An 18,327-nucleotide genomic window follows, 5' to 3' on the forward strand; every position below is an offset into this window, starting at 1 on the left:
CCTTTGCTGGAGACATGGATAAGTAAGAGAGGTGGCGATCTGCATTCTTCTCACCTCCTTTCCACTAGAGTATAAATTCTTGGCAGGGGGTGGGATGGGGGTGGCGGTGCCGGTGGGGATAGGTTATGTTTTACTCATCTTTGTATTCTCAGCTGTGCCTTTATCAATAGGAGGTATTCAGTAAATATTAATTAAAATTGTGGAGGCCTTTGAGGCTCAGATTCATATCATAGATGTCATGGTGGCATGGTTGGAGGCAGGGAGACAGTGAGTTCAAATCTTGACCTCAGCCATTTACTAGCTATATGACCCTGGGCAAGTTACTTAACCTTTGTCTGCCACAGTTTCCTCATCTGTAAAACGCAAATCATAATAGCACCTACCTCCCAGGGTTATAATGATATTTTTGAAATGTTCTGCAAACCTTAAAGCACTCTATAAATGCTAACTGTCATCATCACCATTATTATTATTATTATTATGACGACTTTAAGTGGCAGGGCTGGTATTGACCTGCATTGGTAGAGAGAGTTTTTTTGTACTAGTGAAATCAGGTTGTTGTTAAACTGCGTTTCAGTCATGTCTGATTCTCCATGACCCTATTTGGGGTTTTCTTGGAAAGGATACTGGAGTGGTTTGCCATTTCTTTCTCTAGCCCATTTTACAGATGAGGAAACTGAGGCAAACAGGATTCAGTGACTTGCCCAAGATCACACAGCTAGTAAGTGTCTGAGGCCAGACTTGAACCCGGGAAGATGAGTCTTCCCGATGGTGCATGATGGCGCCACCTGGCCACTCCTGGTGAAACCACGAGTCTGGTCCTTATTGTCCCAGTTGACATAGCACCTTAAATAAATGATCACATTTGATACTCAACATACCCCTGGAACGTTAGTGCTATTATTCCCATTTTATAGAGCATCATACAGCTAATAAGTGTCACGACTACCCCATGTCAGAGTCTGGATTTGAACTCGGGTCTCCCTGACTCCAAGTCCAGTGCTTTATAACTAAAGGTAGGGAGCCTGTCTAGGACCTGCCCAGAGTAGCAGGGAGTAGAGAGGACAGGGAATCGTTCCAAGTAGCTCCAAGTTTCCTAGCCAGGAAGTCTGGTAGAATGAGGGGCGATGGTGACAAAAATACTGTAGCTGGGGATGAGAGCTGTTGGGGAAGATGTGTGCAGGAGGAGAATGCTGAGCTGGAAGAGAGACTGCAAAAGTGGCAGGGTGGCCGGGTTTTTTTCCGAGAAGGGAGATGCAGCGTTGGTGGACACCAAGCAAAGATACCATGGATGGGCCTCGTGTTAAGGATTCAGCACGGCACTCCCCTCCCTTTGGGAGGCATCTGACAGCCAAGGAAGCCATACCCGGCGCCCTGATCCTGGCTTTGGGGGAGATGGGAGGGGGGGATCAGAGGAGGACTGGGGGGGCAGCGCTGAGTGCCCCTCACCTCTCTGAGGGCTCGCCATCCCTTCCCGCTCGCTTCGGAAATCTCATCATGCCACATCCTGGTGCACTTTATTTATTAGACAAGCTTAGCCCGTTTGCAAAGGGGCCGGACAGTTGAGGGTGTCAGACACACCTACTGGCCCGAAGCATCGATGGCTATCCGCAGAGTCAATTGGAGGGCAGCAGTGACAGCTTCAAGTTATTGGGGCTTTGGTGCTTTTCACACCAACTCCCCTCTGAGGTGGAAGGGCACGTAGTCCTGTCCTGGCCCAGGGAGGTCCTCAGGTACCAGGTCATAAATCCTCACTGGCTCCTCATATGCTCCATGGGGCCGTTCTCCATGCTGATAAGTTCCCTGGCAAACAGAGAAAAGAAAGTGGAGAATTTGTGGGGAAGGAGGGCAGGGCATGAGGACAAGATCCAGGGAGTGAGCTCCCCATCAGCCTGACAGGGAAGCAGAGGCCAGGTCGGGGACTGCTAGCATCCTCACCATTTGTGCTGCTTTGTAGGGAGTCTCCCAGGCACCAGACAAGGGGTACAGACTTTCAACTTCATCATAAAAGGGTCCGGGACCTGCCACCTCTTCATATTCATGACCCCAGAAACCTGGAATGGGGGCAGAAGCCAAGGGAGTCGGCTGGTTAGGAAGTCCATTGTCCTGACCTGAAAGGTTATTTCAATTTCTAAAGGATTGGAGGAAATAGGCAGGGAGGAAGGGGAGAGTTAGGGGGGCTGAGCAGGGTGATCTTTCAATTTACCTCGATACTGGGGTTCTTCTTCAGGTGTTGGGGCAAGCTGGGGGCTGAAGTCCTTCACGGAATGGTAATAGGGGTCCACCTCTGCTGAACTTTCCTGTTCTCCAGCAGAAAACGAACTCAAACCTTCATCGGTAGTCAGTGCCAGGGAGTCTGAAAGAATGCCCTCTTTCCTCCCCACTATCTACTTGGAACCCGTAGAACCCTTTCCCCACCCTTTCCCCACTTCAGTTGCACTCTGATAGGGTCCGGGATGTGTGTCCCCTCTCATTCCCCACCCCCTTTCACCCAATGCCCTTATTCCTGTCCAGGAAGGGATCTGATGAATTCATTCACTCAAAGGTCTCCTTTCAGAGGCTATTTGCTTTTAAAAGAAGAGCCAGAACAGATAACTATTCCCTAATAATGGAATTCCAGGCACACATGGATTGGGGAAAATATTCAGGAGCGTGGGGTGGGTTGGGGGTCTTTCCTAAACCCATTCAAATCACAGAGGAAGCTGGGGCACGGTAGGTAAAGAGCTGGCCCTGAAGTTGGGAAGATCTGAGTTCCAATCCTGCCTCAAACTTTCTAGCTGTGTGACCCTGAACAAGTCACTTCATCTCTGTTTGCCTCAATTTCCCTATATGTAAAACAGGGAAAATAATAGCACCCACTTCCCAGGGTTGTGAGGATCAAATAAGAATATTTTTCAAGTGCTTTGTCAGCCTCAAAGCACTATATAAATACATTCCAGCTATTTCTATCAAAGTGAGTCCTAATCCCCGGGGCTGCCTGGACCCCACTGTCCTCCCCTCAGTCTCACCGTAGTGCTCGGGGTGCGCCTGTCACTCCATCTGCCTTCTCCATATTCATTCCCAGCTCGAGTCTCTGACCTGCGGTCGGACAGAAGAATCTGGTATCAGCTTCTCTCCTTCCCAGATCGCAGCTATTCCCCACCTCCCCCTTCTCTTTCCCTCCTGCCCCCCTTCTATGCCACCGATCCTCTCCCTCCCTCTAGGATAAGCTTCCTTACCCGTCCTCTGTCTTTTCATCTTTGGCTCCTGAGGGCAGAGTGAGAGTAAAGCAGCGAAAGTCAGCCCATTTGGGGACATCTTTATGGGGGGCTTGGGGAACCAGATCCGCGCTCTTCCCCTTGCATGCAGAGTATTACAGTCAACATCCTCCCTTTTCCCCCAGTCCTTACCCTCTGAGGGATGCCCATGATGTCTCTGCCTCCAGAGGACATACCCTATGCAGGAGGCATTGGAGAGGAGGAGCAGAAACCCAAGGGCAAAGAGAATGGGAAGCAGGAACCACTGAGAGAATTCTGGGAACACAAACATAGGATCCTCAGGAAGGGGAAAAGCCGGGGTTCTACAGAGCACTTTTTCCATTTCACCCTCGGCTGAGAGCAAATCCTTGTTCTCGAACACCTACCTGGCTTCCTTCCATTGCCTCCTAAATGGTCTAACTACTCCGTTTTCTTCTTGCTATTACATCCTACACTTGGATGCCCAATTAATTTTTGTTTTTGCTTTAAAAAAATTAATTTATTTATTTTTAGTTTTCAACATTCACTTCCACAAGATTTTGAGTTCCGAATTTTCTCCCCATCCCTCCCCATCCCCCACCCCAAGGGGCGTGGATTCTGAATACCCCTTCCCTCCATCTGCCCTCCCTTCTATCACCCCCTCTTCTCTTATCCCTTTCCTCGTCTCTTTTCCTGTAGTGCAGGATAGATTTCTATACCCCATTGCCTGTGTATCTTATTTCCCAGTGGATTCCCAATTAATTTTAACACATGCAGTCATTCATTTAGTATTAGTTAACAAGTGCACATTCATCCCTGAGCCGTGGGAGTTACAAAGGCAAAGCCAGTCTGTCCTTCATGAGCTTACAATGCAATGATTAAAAACAGCTGTCTACGAACAAGGTATAATACAGGGTAAATGAGAGGTAATCGAAGAAAATAAACCCTAGGAATGGGGGAGGCAGAAATGGTGGTGGATTCGGGACCCAAAAAGAGAAGGTGAGATTTGAACTTTTGTCCTTAAGGAAGCCAGGAGGTAGAGTTGAGAAGAGGGAGCGTTCCAGGCCAAGGGGGGCGTTGTTTTGTTCTAGGGATAGTGAAAGGGGCAGAATATTCAGAAAACCAAAGTTCAAATAACCAGTAATGCCACCCGTGTGACCCGAAGCAAATCATTTAGGCTCTCAGGCCTCAGTTTTCTAATCTGTAAAATGAAAGGGTTAGACTTGATAACCTCTAAAATCCTGTCCAGGGGCAGCTAGGTGGCACACTGGATACAGCACTGGTCTTAGAGTCAGGAGAACCTGAGTTCAAATCTGGCCTCAGTCACATAACATTTACTGGCTGTGTGACCCTGGGCAAGTCACTTAACCCCATTGCCTAGCCAAAACAAACAAAATAAAATCCTGTCCAGGTCTATATCTATGATTCTACTACCCCTGGTCAGAAACCTGCAATGGTTCTCCTCTGTGTACAGGGCCAAGGATGCCTCTACCTGGCATTCAAAGCACTTCCTGATCCAACCCCGGCTTTCCTTCACAGTCTTACCTCCCATCCCTGCCCAATATACACCTCTGCTCCAGTCAGGGGAGTCTCAACACTGTGGTTGTTCCTTGTACCTGAAATGTCCTTATCCAGGCAAACGTCACTGAGCTAAAGGCTCACATCTTTCATGACTGCGCCAAACAAATATGTAATAATAATAACTTGCATTTTTATAGCCATTTAAGGTTTTCAAAGTGCTTTACAAACATCTCATTTTATGCTCACAGCAATACTGGGAGGTAAGTGCTATTATTGTCCCCATTTTACAGATGAGAAAACTGAGGAAGACAGAGGTAAAATGACTTGCTCAAGGTCACACAGCTAATACCTATCCGAGGCCAGATTTTAATTCCAGGTTCCTGATTCCAGGTCCAGGGCTCTATCCACTACAGCCACCTGGCGACCTAAAGTAAAGATGTCATTTAACATTGGATTATAATGTGCATTGTTCTGTAGCATTCACAAATTACTTCATGTTCATATAAATCTTATCTACTCAGCAGAGAGTTAAGGTATCCAAAAGCAAGGACCATATTTTGCAATTTTCTCCATCTCTCTCCCAGGACCTTGTTCAGGGTTGGATACCAAGTAGGCACTCAGTAAATATTTGGTGAATTAAAGAAGAAAGGACAGCGTGAAAGGGCTTCTACGTGGAGAAGAAAGGAGTAAAGGAAGTTGAGTTGACAGGTCAAGGGGTTGGCAGGAAGCTAAAGGAGAGGTGGATGGGGCCAAAGAGCTAACTAGGTGGTGATAGTAAGACAGGTTTCTTTCCTAGGCAAAAGACCAGGAGGGCCTCACCGGATTCTGTGGGGAATTGGTCCTCTGTCTTCTCAGATGACTCTTCAATACCTAGTAAAAGAAAATGAGTGGGTTGAATGTCAGGATGCCCTTCTAATGCTGGCTAACCTGGTTTACCATCTCCCAGCCAACCCTAGATGGAGATTCTCTGAGTGGAGCCCGTATCACAGTGGGCACCATTATTTACCCAGTCCCTTAAAGGTTAGTGAGTACTCAGGGCTAACTTTGGCCCTTCTCTTTCCCCGGATTCTCAAACAGTTACCACGTCCTGTTGAGCCCATCTCACCCATGGCCATTCCCTTCCTGTGTAGCCCCACAGTGTCTCCTCAACTACAGGCAGGACCTCATGACCCACCACCCGCATCCCAGCAGGTCTGGCCTCTCCACATCCTCCTTCATCTGCTTCCTGATGGCTTCTAAGGCACCTCCCAGCTCAAAATCTAACATCCTTCAGTCCTTTGTGGGTCGATCTGGTCATGTGCAACGTTCAAGATCTCCCGCAGTCCAGGGTCACCTTATCTCCTTGTCTTTTCTCTCATTATTCTTTTCCATGCCCTCTATTCCTCCGTCAAACTAGATAACTCTCTGCTACCACAGCATGCCCTTTCATTTCATTTCACAGTGGTATCCTATGCCTAAATGTTCTTTCTCCTTCTGGGCCTAGAGTCAGAGTTCAGATTTGGCCTCAGACACTTCTTAGCTGTGTAACCCCGGGCTAGTCACTTAACCTCTGTCTGCCTGCCTCAGTTTCCTCAACTGGGGAAAATGGAGATCATAATAGCACCTACTTGCCAAGTAATATTAGTCAACTGCTTGGCACAGGGCCTGGCATGGAGTTGGCTATGAAGAAATACTTGTTTCTTTCCCCCTTCCCTAGGTGGCAAAGGCAGGAGTCTCTGGATGACTGTCCAAGGGATGAGAACTGTAGTTCCTACTCTTTCCAGGGACTTTCTAATGCCCAAATTTCCCTAACACCTTTCCCCCTGGCACCTATGGTGGTCACTGGGATCCGGGCTCCTCGATCAGCAAGATCACTGTCCCCCAGGACATTGGTGGCCAGCAGAGAGAAATGATATAGGGTGAAAGGCCGAAGACCATCCACAGTGAAGGAGGTGGCTTGAGGTGGGACGACATCAACGTACAGGTACCCTGCTGTCTCAGGTGCCTCGTACCTGCAGCAATCATGGGGCATTTGTAGACGAGCAAGACCGCTCAATTTCAGTCCACTCCCTCCCCAGTCTCCCCACTATGGTCCCTACCTGACACGGAATCTCTGCTCCAGGCCCCCATCAAAGCCTGCTTTCCATTCCAAGCCCACAGAGTGGTGGGTGATATTCATAACCCTTAGGCCTGTTGGAGGGTCTGGGCGACCTGTCAAGGGGAGAGGTGAAAGAAAACCACCTTCCCTGAGCTCCCCCTTCCACATTCTGTGCCCGTGTCCTCCTGGACCCAGGTAGGCCTACCTTTCATGGTGGAAATTGCCTCTTACGAGATGATTGAACCCGCCTTTGGCTTTTCTGAAGAGGCCACATATATTTTTCAAAGATTAAACTATCCTAGCTCCTAGAAATAGTTTTTATGTAGCAAAAATTCAAAACACACTGAACCCCTCTCCTCAAGAATATGGATATTTCATGAAGTGAGGGACACATGTAATCTTTCAGGTTGTGGAACAAAAGATTTCCCTAGAGCAAGGGTTCTAAGCCAATTTTGTGTATCATTGTTTCCTTTAATGAAGCCTGTGGGTCCCTTCTCAGAATCATGTTTTGTGGGCATAAAATACATAGAGTGACAAAGGAAATGAGTTCTGATGAAATAAAGATTTTTCTCATTCAAGTTTATAGACTCCACCCCAATCTGCAATCTCTGGGGGTCCATGAGCCCCAGGATAAGAACTCTTTCCTCAGAGGCTCTGCCCTCCCCTCTCCTGCCTTCCCCCCCCCCCAAGCCATACTAATGCTGACGATCTGGATATCAATGTGGTCACTGCCCAGGTTGTTGGTGGCTGTGCAAGTGAAGAGGGCATAGTCTTGAGCAGCCGTGATGTTGGCAATGGTGAGGACGCTGCTATGAACTGATCCCTCATGATAGGTATGCTCAGTGTATCTGGGAGGAAGGGATGGATAAAGAATGAAGTAAGGTCCGGTAGGGTGGTAATGGTGGTGACGGTGGTGGTGGTGGTGATGGTGGGGTGGGGATGATGATAGTGATGGTGATGATGGTGGGGTGGTGGGGTAGTAGTGGTGGGGGGGTGGTGATGATGGTGGGGGTGGGGGTTGGGGTGGTGGTGATGGTGGTGTGGGGGGGTGGGGGGGTTGGGGGGTGGTAATGGTGGTGACGGTGGTGGTGGTGATGGTGGGGGTGGTGGGGTAGTAGTGGTGGTGATGGTGGTGTGGGGGGTGGTGATGATGGTGGGGTGGGGGTTGGGGTGGTGGTGATGTAATGGTGGTGGGGGGATGGTGGTGGTAGTGTTGATGGTGCTGATGGTGGTGGTGATGGTGGGGGTGGGGATGATGATAGTGATGGTGATGATGATGGGGGTGGTGGGGGTAGTAGTGGTGGTGATGGTGGTGTGGGGGTGGTGGGGGTAGTAGTGGTGGTGATGGTGGTGTGGGGGTGGTGGTGGTGGTGATGGTGGGGGTGGTGGGGGTAGTAGTGGTGGTGATGGTGATGATGGTGGGGGTGGTGGGGGTAGTAGTGGTGGGGGGGTGGTGATGATGGTGGGGGTGGTGGGGGTAGTAGTGGTGGTGATGGTGGTATGGGAGGGTGGTGATGATGGTGGGGGTGGGGGGGGGGGTGGGGTGGTGGTGATGGTAATGGTGAGGATGGTGGGCATCAGAATAAGTCGAGCTGCAGGCTAGATAGGGTTGGGTTCAGAGGATACGGTGCTAGGGGTTGAAGGAGTGGTGTGAGAGTTTAAGACAAGTGGAGTGGAGTGTTAGAGGCAGAAGGGTATGGGGCCAGGATTTGTGAGAAAAAGTGTCAGGGAATGGGAATAGGTGTGTGTGATTAGGAATTGGGTGAAAGTAGTGAAACGCTTGTATTTCCAGGGGTCAAGGAGTGGGATGGAGAGAGATTGAGATTAAGGTTATGTGGGATTAGGAGGCATGTAGAAATCAGAGGATGTGTAGGATCAGGGAAGGTCTGCAGTCGGTGCAGGGGCTGACCTGGGGTCTTGGAGGTCCAGGGGAACCCCATTCTTGGCCCAGGTGAAGGCAACATTAGGGACACCTCGTGCCCGGCAGTGTAATGTGGCCGAGCTGGACCCGTCCCCAGTGGCAGCCACCTTAGTGAGGGGCTGAGGGTATTCAACCTCAGGAGCAACTTAAGGGAGACAATAAGGAGATGGCATAAGAGGAAGAATTTTGCCATCTAAGGAATTGTGGGACACAGCTGGCTTTGTCTAAGCTCTAAGATTCCAAGGGGCCACAGTGAGGGACTTGTGAGGATCCCAGTGGGGTATCAAGTTTAAGGTCTGGGGTGGGAGATTTGGAGGTCAAGATGAACTTAGTGTGAGGAGTCCATATTGGGGTTCCCCTAATTTGGGAGGGTCTATTACCTACATCTCACAATAAGCCTGGAGAGCCTCCGGGCAGGGGGAGGTATCCCATTGTCCACAATGCATTGATATGGTCCAGCCTGCTCCAAAGTAGCCTTATGAATCTGAAGACGTCCTGTCAATCCCTGTGATATCTGTTCCATGTCCTCCAGGCTTTGTTCTTCCTCTCCCTTCAGGGACACAAATTCCGTTAAGGGTCAGAAACCCATCTTCCCAATCCCCCTCCCCCTCCCGGGAGAGACTGAGCCTCCCAGCACTCCACAGGCATGGTGCTGCCCTGAATGCCCCTAAACCAACTCCTCCCCCTCCCGCTGCCTATCTGTCCTCTTCCAGCCCTGCTGAGGCACAGAAAACAACCGTTTGGATAACTTCAGGAAAGTCCCTACAGTCACAGAGATGATTCAGGCTAAATCCCTGCCAGATATCTAGGGTCAAGAAAAGTGTCTTCCTTTGAGCTGTGTAAATCGAGTCTGAAGGATGGGCAGGGCAGGAGACCTGGCTGAGGCCCTGTAGGAATGTCATCGAGCTGGGGAGAAGTTGGGGCTGGGCTCGGGGATCTGTAGCCTCGTGTTGAGGGCTGGATCGGGAAAAGGAAGAGGACTGAAACCGGGGCTGGGGCTGGGGATGTAGGAGAATCCCTCACCAGCTTCTCCCACTGAAACATATTTGGAAGGACAGGGCTGGCATCGACCACACAGAGGATCTCTGCCGATCCACCTACGTCCACCTCTGTGACATCAGGGATGGTCCAGATGGTCGGGGCATCTGGGGAGGGAACAGAGGTGAAGGACTCGATCTGGGGAGGGGTGTTGAGGGGAAGGCTGGCCACTCTCAGGCAAGGGAAGATCACTCACAGTGGACATCCAGCCTGACCACGGCCTCACTGATGCCCTCTGCGTTCTGGCACAGCAGCCGGTACTCCCCGCTATCTCCCCTTGTCAAGTTCCATAGTTTCAACGCTCCTCCAGGAAGGATCCGGTGTCTGGGACCCCCGTCTGGGAAGGGAAGGGATGCAGCGCCCATGAAAGCATGTCCTCCCCTTCCAGAGCCCTCCAGGGTTATAGTTCCTCCTGCCCAGTCCTTCTCTCCCACTTCTGGTACCTGGACTCAGTTTGCTTCCCTGAAAACTCCAATTGAAGAATTCAGGGGCTGGGTTAGCAGACACAGAGATGGGGAGCAATGCTCCCCCGTGTTCCTGGGCTTCCACTTTGTGGACCTGATCTTCCAGGAACTTGGGAGGGTCTGTGTGGACAAGGAAAGTGATTATTGGGATCCATGTGTGGAGGGAAGAAGGGTCAGGGCTTGGGGAGGGGAGAGTAAAGCCTTTACTATGTACCAGGCACCATGCTGAGCGTGGCTCAGTTACAGGGTCTGGTTCAGGTTTAGGATGGTGGTGGGGTCAGCGATGGATGGAGTTGGGTTATGGGCCCCTCCTCCCCAGCCTGGTCACCCCCATGGAGCACGCACAAAGCACGTGGAGCCGATAGAAGGCGCTCACGGTCTCTTGCAGCTCAGGGCTGTTAGCCCTGCATGTCACTCGGTTCCCGTGGTCCTGGGAAGACACATGAAGCCATATGCTCCCCGATGCCTCTGAGCCCCTGAACCGGGACGGCCTGTACCTGAAGGCCATTCCTTGGAGTCTGGGAAGGATGGGGACATGACAGGATGTTAGGAGGTGTGGGGACAAGTCTGGGGGCTGGGCTTCTGGTGAGCAGGCGGGGCTGTGATTCTTCAGTCCCAAGCTGGGGGTGGAGGTTGGGGGGTGGGGAGTGCATGACCTCACCTCTCCCCTTCCTTTTCCCAAGACAGGTTGGCTGGGGGGTTACTGCTGAGGCTAACACAAGTGAGGTTCACTGAGTCTCCAGGGCGTAGAATGGAGGCATTGGCTGAAATAGTCACGTTGATGGGAGGGACTGCAATGAGAAGAAAGGGGGAGGGGAGTGTCTGAATGACTCTTGCGTCATTCCAAAATTTCCACAGTGTGATAACTTTCCAGAAACTTCTATCCAACACCCCCCTTTCCCCCAGGGGAGAGAGTTTCCTAAACCCCACCCCTTGGAGCCTCCCCTCCTAGGATCCCTCCTTCAGGGGTGTGAGAGCCCCCTCCCCAGGAGGATCAAGGTGATGTCTCACACTGCACGTGGAACTTGGTGGAGGCTGAGGCTTGGTCGCTGGTGGCCTTGCAGTTAGACGTGGTCTTGCAGGTGTAGATAGCCTGATTGTCACTGGGGTCCAACTTCAAGATCAACTCTCTGGAGAAGGTGTTCCCTGACTTCTCCACGATGCTCCGTGTCCCTGACTTGGTCTCCACTACAAGCTTCTTATCCTTTCAATCCATACCCAGCCCCAGAATCTCTTGGCACCTGACTCCCAGTCTGGGATTTCTCCTTCCCCTCTCCCCACAGGGGACCCACATTTGGGAATTCCCACTCTTGACTCTCCACCCATTCATCCTTCCGAAGCTGTTCTAGGTTCTAATTCCTCCCTTTAAGCATTTAGCTTGCCCACCCTTCTGTAGAGTCCCAGAATCCCCCAATGATTTCCAAAGCCACATCACAGCTCATCCCACAACTGGCCTCCCAGGCACAGACAGCCCCAAATTCCAGTGATTTTCTAGCAGCCCATTCTGGACACCTGCCCCTCCCATCCCCCACCCTCTGCTTTATACAGCCACACCTGCACCTCTGAGAAGGGATTTTCTGCCCTTCAGGAATCCTCAAATCCCTTCCCTGACCCTGAGTTTTCTGCACTCACCTTGCACCAGGAGAGGGAAGGCTCTGGATTGCCCCCAATGGCCAAACACAGGAGCCGAACCTGATTTCCTGCTCGAAAATTTTCTCCCTTAGGGAAACTCTCAATCCAGAGTCTTTGGATAGGATCTGGTGGGTGGTGGGGAAGGGGAAAACAGCCTTTTTTTCATTTCCTCTCCCTGCACATGGGCCATGGGGGTCTGGGACAGGGTCTCTGGGGGAATGTCCTCAGGGAACAGCATGGACTATTGAAATAGCCTTCTGAAATAGCCTCTGCCATCTCCAGTGGGAATGGATAGGACTGAACAGGAGAGGAGCTGCAATGATTCCCTATTCATTCCCTCAGCACAAAACATAAATGCCTCTGTTTAGCGTTTGAAGCCCTTCCTAATCTGTCTCAGGCCTATTTTTCCAGACTGATGATGCATTTCTCCCTCACACACAATCTTTGTTCCATCAAAACGAGCCTGCTTGGCAGATGAGGATACACACCACTCCATCTCTGTGTGCCCCGGACTATACCTCATTTCTTGGAATCCTCGCCTTATGTCAAGATGCTCCAGGATCGCCTTCTTCAAAAAGCATTTTCCTATTTGTTACTGCCCTTCTAGCCTAGGCACTGTATTTCTTTTGTGATCTAGACTGTGTTTGCTTATCTGTGAATGTTACAAACCCTGCCCCCACCCTTCCTTCCTCCCCATCCTCCACAGAATATAAGCTCACAGAGGGCAGGTCGGAATCCCTTGTGTATTTTTTTTTAAAGGCAATTGGGGTTAAGTGACTTGCCCAGGGTCACACAGCTAGTAAGTGTCAAGTGTTTGGTCTGAGGCCAGATTTGAACTCAGGTCTTCCTGACTCCAGGGCCGGTGTTCTATCTACTGCACCACCTTAGCTGCCCCTTCCCTTGTGTATTTCTACCCCTAGCACCTAGCACCTAGCTGATGCTTAATAAAAGCTTGTCGATTGATTGCGAGGTTGAGAAGGGGCATTCTATTAGGTTTTTTGAGGACCTTTGGGGACTCACATTTCACATTGAGTGTGACTGATTTCTTGAGGGTCTCCTTGGCAAAAGCCTCACTAAAGGCCTCACAGGTCAGCATCAGCCCATTGTCTGCCCTTCGCAAGGTGTGGGTCACATTGGACATGGTTACTCGACCACCATACAGTCCCTGAGGGTGGAATTGGAGCCTCAAACTTGGGCTTCCAGCCCACCTGCCCCAGGACTCCCCCACACCCCCATTAAGGGTGGACCAAGTCTTTGATTCTCTCCGACCCCAGGCTCCTGGCTCTTCGGGGCCCCTGGGCTCCAGCCCTCAAACCTCACATCAGTGACAGTCACATCTGTGGGTCTGAGCTCCTGCCAGCCCAGCCACCAGCGCAGCAGGACTCCTGGGTTACTAGATTTGGTGAAACAGGAGAAAGACGCAGTCTTGTTCTCATCTAGGCTTGTGGAGCCCAAGATGGTGATGGAGCTTGGGGGGACTGTGAGGAGGTGAGACAGAGAGATGTGAGGATGGCACCGGACAGAGCTAGAACTAGGCTGGGGTGACTGGGGCTTTTGCCCAGGGCACCCGCAGGGGTGGACACTTTCCCTCTATAAAAATCTGGCACCTTGGCTTCACTGCCGTCCCCAAGGACACCCCGAGGTTCTCTGTCTGCTGCCACCTGCCTTCCCCCACCTCTGAGTCAGGGCACTCATTGGCTGTTCCTCTGGAAGAAGGGCTGCCCCTTCTCCAAGTGTGACTGCACCCAAACATACGGACCAGAGCTGTGCCTATTATGGAGGATGAAAGTGCCTTTCTTCCCACTCATTGAGGAACCCTGGGATCTGTCTCCCTCTGCCAAGGGTGGTGCTCCAGGGTCTCATCTCTCTCTGAGGCTCTGTTTCCCCAGGTCTGGCCCCCTAAACTAAATTTGCCCCGGGCACCAGAATTCCCAGTCATGGTTCTGGTGCTGGTGCTGGTGCTGGAGGAACTAGGCAAGCTTGGGCAAGCCTGGCTGGGGTGGGGGCAGAGGAAGGGGATAGAGTGCTCCAGACAAGAAAGCAGTGACTCCAAGGGGCCTGTGAGGGATGGAACAGGGCAGGGGTCCCAGGATCCTCACAGGTGATGTGCAGTGTGATCACATGCCCTTGAGCCTCGGGGGACACACTGTTCTGGGCTTCACAGCTGAGCTGGGCCCCGTTGTCCTCCGGCTGGATGGTCAGAGGCAGGATGCTGCGGGCCAGGGCCTGCTTGTGGTCAGTCTCCCAGACTGTGGAGATCACCTTTCCATTCTAGGGTGGGGACAGGGGATGGTATGGGAAAAGTGAACAGGGGATCCTGAAAGTGAAAGCCCAAATTGCTGAGACCCCTCTGCGGTGTCCCCACGTCACCTTCAGCCACTGCAAGGTGGCCAGAGGGTTTCCCCCTCGCGACATGCAGAGCAGCTCCAAATCCTGTCCAGCCTTGGCGCTCCCCTCCAGCTGGCCGGGCCACTCAATGATAGGAGGGCCAGGGGGAACTGGAGAGAAGGGACCCAGAGGGGACTCAGCAAGGAGATACTCCTCAGCCCGGGAGGTCTTCAAAGAGACCCAGAACTCAGTCCCCTTGCCATCTCTCCCTGGTCTCCCATTTTCCAAGTCCCTGAATCGTGATACTTAGACTTTCCATACAAGAGCGTGTTTGGCAGTTTTGGTGGACAAGGCCTCCCAAGGGACCCATGGCACCCTCCCCTTCCCACCATGTCTGGGGGCCCTAGCTCACACAGAACATTCATAGTGAAAGAAGCTTTCAAGGACGTCTTCATGGCTGGGTTGATCGCTTCACAGATGAAGAGTTTCCCATTGTCAGAGGACTTGGGAGTCACCCTGGGGAGAGAGGAATTCAAAGGTGGACCAGGAAGGAGAATAGATTGGGAGAAAGCATTTGTGTCCTTGGAGATCCACGCACCCCGCCCTGTACCTGACTGTGGCCTCCGTGGTGACGAACTTCTCATGGGTTCCAGGCTTTGTGTAGGGGAAGACGTCTGGGACCAGCCAGTTGTCTGGTTAGCAGAGGAAAGGGGGGAGGGAGGGAGACCCAGGGAGCTAGGTCAGAAGTTAGGGAGAATGGGGGACCATAACTTCCAGTGAGTGACCACCTATCCCCAAGATCCAAACATCTTTGGTTTTGCCTTTCTTGCTCCGCTATCCACAGCCACACACACCTATCTCTATCTTCCATCCCACTTGTGGGGTTCCCTCCTCCAGTTAGCTCCCTACCGAGTAGTCTGCTAACGCCTGGAAGCAACTGTCTCCTGAGCCAAACTCCTAGTCTGGACAGCCCAACCCCCTTCTCCCTGCCTTCCCTACTTCTGTTAATAGCCCCTCCATCCTCCTGGTCACTGGCCACTCCCACATCCAATCAATCACAAAGACCGTGTTGATTCTATCTCAGCAATATCTGGTCCTCTCTCCCCTCCTCTCCAGAGCCGCTGCCCCCACACAGCACAAGCATGCTCTGACACTCGTGGATCCTGGCCTGGACTATTCCATCAGCTTCCTCCCTCCAATCCACCCAGCACAGAGTGACAGATTGAGCTCTGGCCCCTGCATGAAGCTTTCAATGGCTTCCCATTGCCCAGAGGATAGGGGCCAGATTCCTTAGCTTAACATTGAGTCCAGCTGGCCACCATGTCCTTCCTAGTACTTTGTTTCTCCCAGCTCCCATTCACGCTCCTCTCTGCTCCAGATTCCCATGCTTCCTCTCATCATGTACTTTACCTTGGAATGCCCTTCTGGGTCGAATCTGCCTGACCACTTCCTACCCAATCTTTCACTGCCCAGGTCAAACGTCACCTCTGTCAGGATGTCTTTCCCGATCCCTTCCAAAAGGAAGTGCACTCATCCTTCTTTGAGCCGTCCTAGTCCCTTTAAATGCACTTTCATAATCTGTCTCACATTATTGGAAGGGGAAAGGAGCAAATATTCATCAAGTGCCTTTTGTGTCCCAGGCAGTGTGGCACAGTAGATAGAGCACCAGCCCTGGATTCCAGAAGACGTGAGTTCAAATCTGGTCTCAGACACTTACTAGCTGTGTGACTGTAGGCAAGTCACTTCACCCCATTGCCTCACCAAAAGGAAAAAAAAAAGGAAAGCTCATACTTGTGAATATGTCTTATCTTTCCTACTATGGAACAAATCGGGCAGCAGAGCTAGGGTACAGAAGGGGACTGGTCTCAGCCTCTGGGATGAAGAGGTTTCTTATATCAATGGAGGTCCTGGTGTTGGGAGACTCTAACTGGGGCTGTCACCGGGGCCAAAGAGGGTTTGTGGGGCACCTGCTTTCTCACTGCGTATAGTGTTAAGAAGCTTCCTGGAGCCTTAGGAGCTTGGGTCTTGCCCAGGAAGACACAGCCAGGATGTGTCAGAGGTGAGGCAGAAGGGATGATGTTTAATTCTCTTTGGATTCCCCACAAAGTCCCTCCCACAGCTTTATAAAAGTTGACACCCCATGTATCCTCCTTGGATTGCTTGACTGTGTGACCACTTCATGGTTTCACCAAAAGTCTCGGATGCTTTCAGTCAGACACATCCACTCACCTTGGTGAAAAATGATCTCAGCCTCTGGTTTGGAGTCTCCGGAAGTGCAGGTGACTGAATACTCCTCTCCGGCAACCCAGGTGACCAAGCTCCCAGCCTCAGGGCTCATCTGTATCACCTTAGGAGGTACTAATGGAGGCACAGGGTCAGAGAAGAGAGAATCCTAAGTTAGAGAGAGTGACCCCAAGAATAGACACCAGAGTCCCTGAAGCCTGTAAAGAATTGGGTGACTACTGCATGGATCCCCCAGGTTTCCTCCAGAATCTGACTAGGAAAATCAGAGGCTGGAGGCTGGACTCTGGGAATCCTGGGGCTGGAGAGGAAGTCGGGGCAGACAGAGTGCTAAGAACCTGGGAAGATCTCATACCTAGCACAGTGACTGTGATTCTGGGAGAGACGAGCTCCGGGCTGGTCTCTGACCGGCTGACTTGACATTCAAACTCTGCATTGTCACTGATATCACACTTAGAAATGTGGAGGTGAAACTCACCTGTCAGGGAGACACAGATACAGTGCAGGATTCAGCAGTGCAGGGCTGGTTATGGGCCACTCCCATTTCTGGGGTGATGTTGGGCTCTCCCAGAATCACAGGGCCACCCAGTGGCCAGCCCTTCCCCGAAAAGGAATCCCTGCCTCCTATAAACACAGTAGGTCATCTCTCCTTGGAGACCTCCAGTGAGGGGAATGAGTGACCTCTGAGGTGACCAATTCCATCTGACTTCCTTATGGTAAGCCTGGGTCTCCTTGAGGGGCTTCTCTTTGCTGAGTCCTCTGTCCGTGGGGAGGCAGCTAGGTGGCACAGTGGATAGAGTGCCAAGCCTGGAATCAGGAAGACTCATCTTTCTGAGTTCAAATCTGGCCTGAGACACTTCCTGGCTATGTGACCCTGGAGAAGTCATTTAACCCTGTTTCCTTATCTGTAAAATGAGCTGGAGAAGGAAATTGCAAACCCTTCCAGTATCTCTGCCAAAAAAAGACACCAAATGGGGTCACAGAGAGTCGGACATGACTGAAAACAACTGTGGACCGTTGCTAGTTCAGTCCTTGGAGGCCAAAAAGAACTCACCTTGATCAGGGTTGCCTGTCATGCGGTATCTGGGGAACCCTGGGATCTCAGGGTTGGGGCCCAACACGAAACCGTCTTTCACCCACTGCACATGCCCTTGTCTGGCCCGGACGCCGCATTTCAATACAACGTCCTCTCCTTCGATGACTGTCACATTGTCTGGTACCAGCCAAAAGTCCTGGTGGGGTGGGGTCTGGAGCCGGACTTTGGGGAAGAGAGAAGTAGCAGGATGAGGGGCCAGGGATCAGAGGCCTATTATGGGGAGGGTCAGAGGCCAGTGGTCTCTCTTACCTGCCACAAGCAGCTGCAGGAAGATTCCAGCGTGCAGGGTTCCCCTGGGCACCAGTCTCAAGGCCCAGGACATCTCTGCTTCCCACTCCTAGCCCTCCCCTGCCCAACTCAGCTCCCTACTTTGGGGTGTCTTAGAGACGCGGAGAACATCCAAACTTTGAGAAGTCTTAGAAATCACCTAATTGAATGAGAGGAACAAGGTCCCCCAGGAGGAGCAGAGCAGGGATTGGAAGGCTGGTCTCCTCACTCCCAGCTCAGGTTGCTTTTCATTGTCCTCTCTGGGACTGTCTGGCTCTATCTGTCCTTATTTTCCTACTGAGGTGGGGGCAGAACCCAGGGCCAGGAATCCCCCGGCGTCAGCACATGCCAGTGACATTCCTCAACCCGACAACCCCTCCACGCCCTGGAATGGCCAGCTCCACTACCGGCCCCCTCCCCCACCCGCCCCCGTTTGGAGGCTCGGCCTGAGGTTGTCACTAGGGGACTAAGGGGCTTTGTAAGGCGGCTTCAAATTTAGAACTGGAGTTAGGCAGTATGTGGGTAAG

General features: G+C 51.7%; 1 protein-coding gene across 2 annotated transcripts; it reads right to left on the reverse strand.

Annotated features, from left to right (window-relative positions):
• Positions 1–1,505: 1,505 nt before the first annotated feature.
• On the reverse strand, positions 1,506–18,061 carry NPHS1 (NPHS1 adhesion molecule, nephrin). 2 transcript variants are annotated; one of them, XM_020976935.2, is made up of 29 exons: positions 17,783–18,061; positions 17,492–17,695; positions 16,793–16,915; positions 16,426–16,554; positions 14,807–14,888; positions 14,609–14,712; positions 14,239–14,366; positions 13,968–14,139; positions 13,189–13,346; positions 12,889–13,033; positions 11,869–11,993; positions 11,248–11,440; positions 10,898–11,027; positions 10,582–10,754; positions 10,216–10,356; positions 9,969–10,109; positions 9,758–9,879; positions 9,119–9,284; positions 8,723–8,879; positions 7,510–7,661; positions 6,815–6,926; positions 6,546–6,727; positions 5,556–5,606; positions 3,390–3,512; positions 3,219–3,246; positions 3,009–3,078; positions 2,207–2,300; positions 1,939–2,054; positions 1,506–1,803 (listed from the first exon to the last, which is right to left on the reverse strand). In XM_020976935.2, the coding sequence occupies exons 1-29, from the start codon at positions 17,853–17,855 to the stop codon at positions 1,669–1,671; spliced, it is 3,729 nt and encodes a 1,242-aa protein (XP_020832594.1). In that variant the 5' UTR covers positions 17,856–18,061; the 3' UTR covers positions 1,506–1,668. The 2 variants fall into 2 exon arrangements, with proteins under 2 accessions (XP_020832594.1, XP_078002453.1); XM_078146327.1 differs by lacking the exons at positions 7,510–7,661; positions 8,723–8,879.
• Positions 18,062–18,327: the final 266 nt, after the last annotated feature.

This window comes from Phascolarctos cinereus, unplaced genomic scaffold (genome assembly GCF_003287225.1).
Source record: "Phascolarctos cinereus isolate Bilbo 61053 unplaced genomic scaffold, phaCin_HiC Scaffold_726;HRSCAF=1367, whole genome shotgun sequence".
Classification (NCBI taxonomy): Eukaryota; Metazoa; Chordata; class Mammalia; order Diprotodontia; family Phascolarctidae; genus Phascolarctos; species Phascolarctos cinereus.

Bases quoted from the DNA above. Each gene is read 5' to 3' on its own strand.
- NPHS1 (XM_020976935.2), bottom strand. From the start codon at position 17,855: ATGTCCTGGGCCTTGAGACTGGTGCCCAGGGGAACCCTGCACGCTGGA. The intron at 9,285-9,757 runs GTGAGGGATTCT...GTGTCCCTGAAG, and splicing joins TGTTTCAGTGGGAGAAGCTG to GGAGAGGAAGAACAAAGCCT. The intron at 5,607-6,545 runs GTGCCAGGGGGA...TTCTTTTACTAG, and splicing joins GATCCCAGTGACCACCATAG to GTATTGAAGAGTCATCTGAG.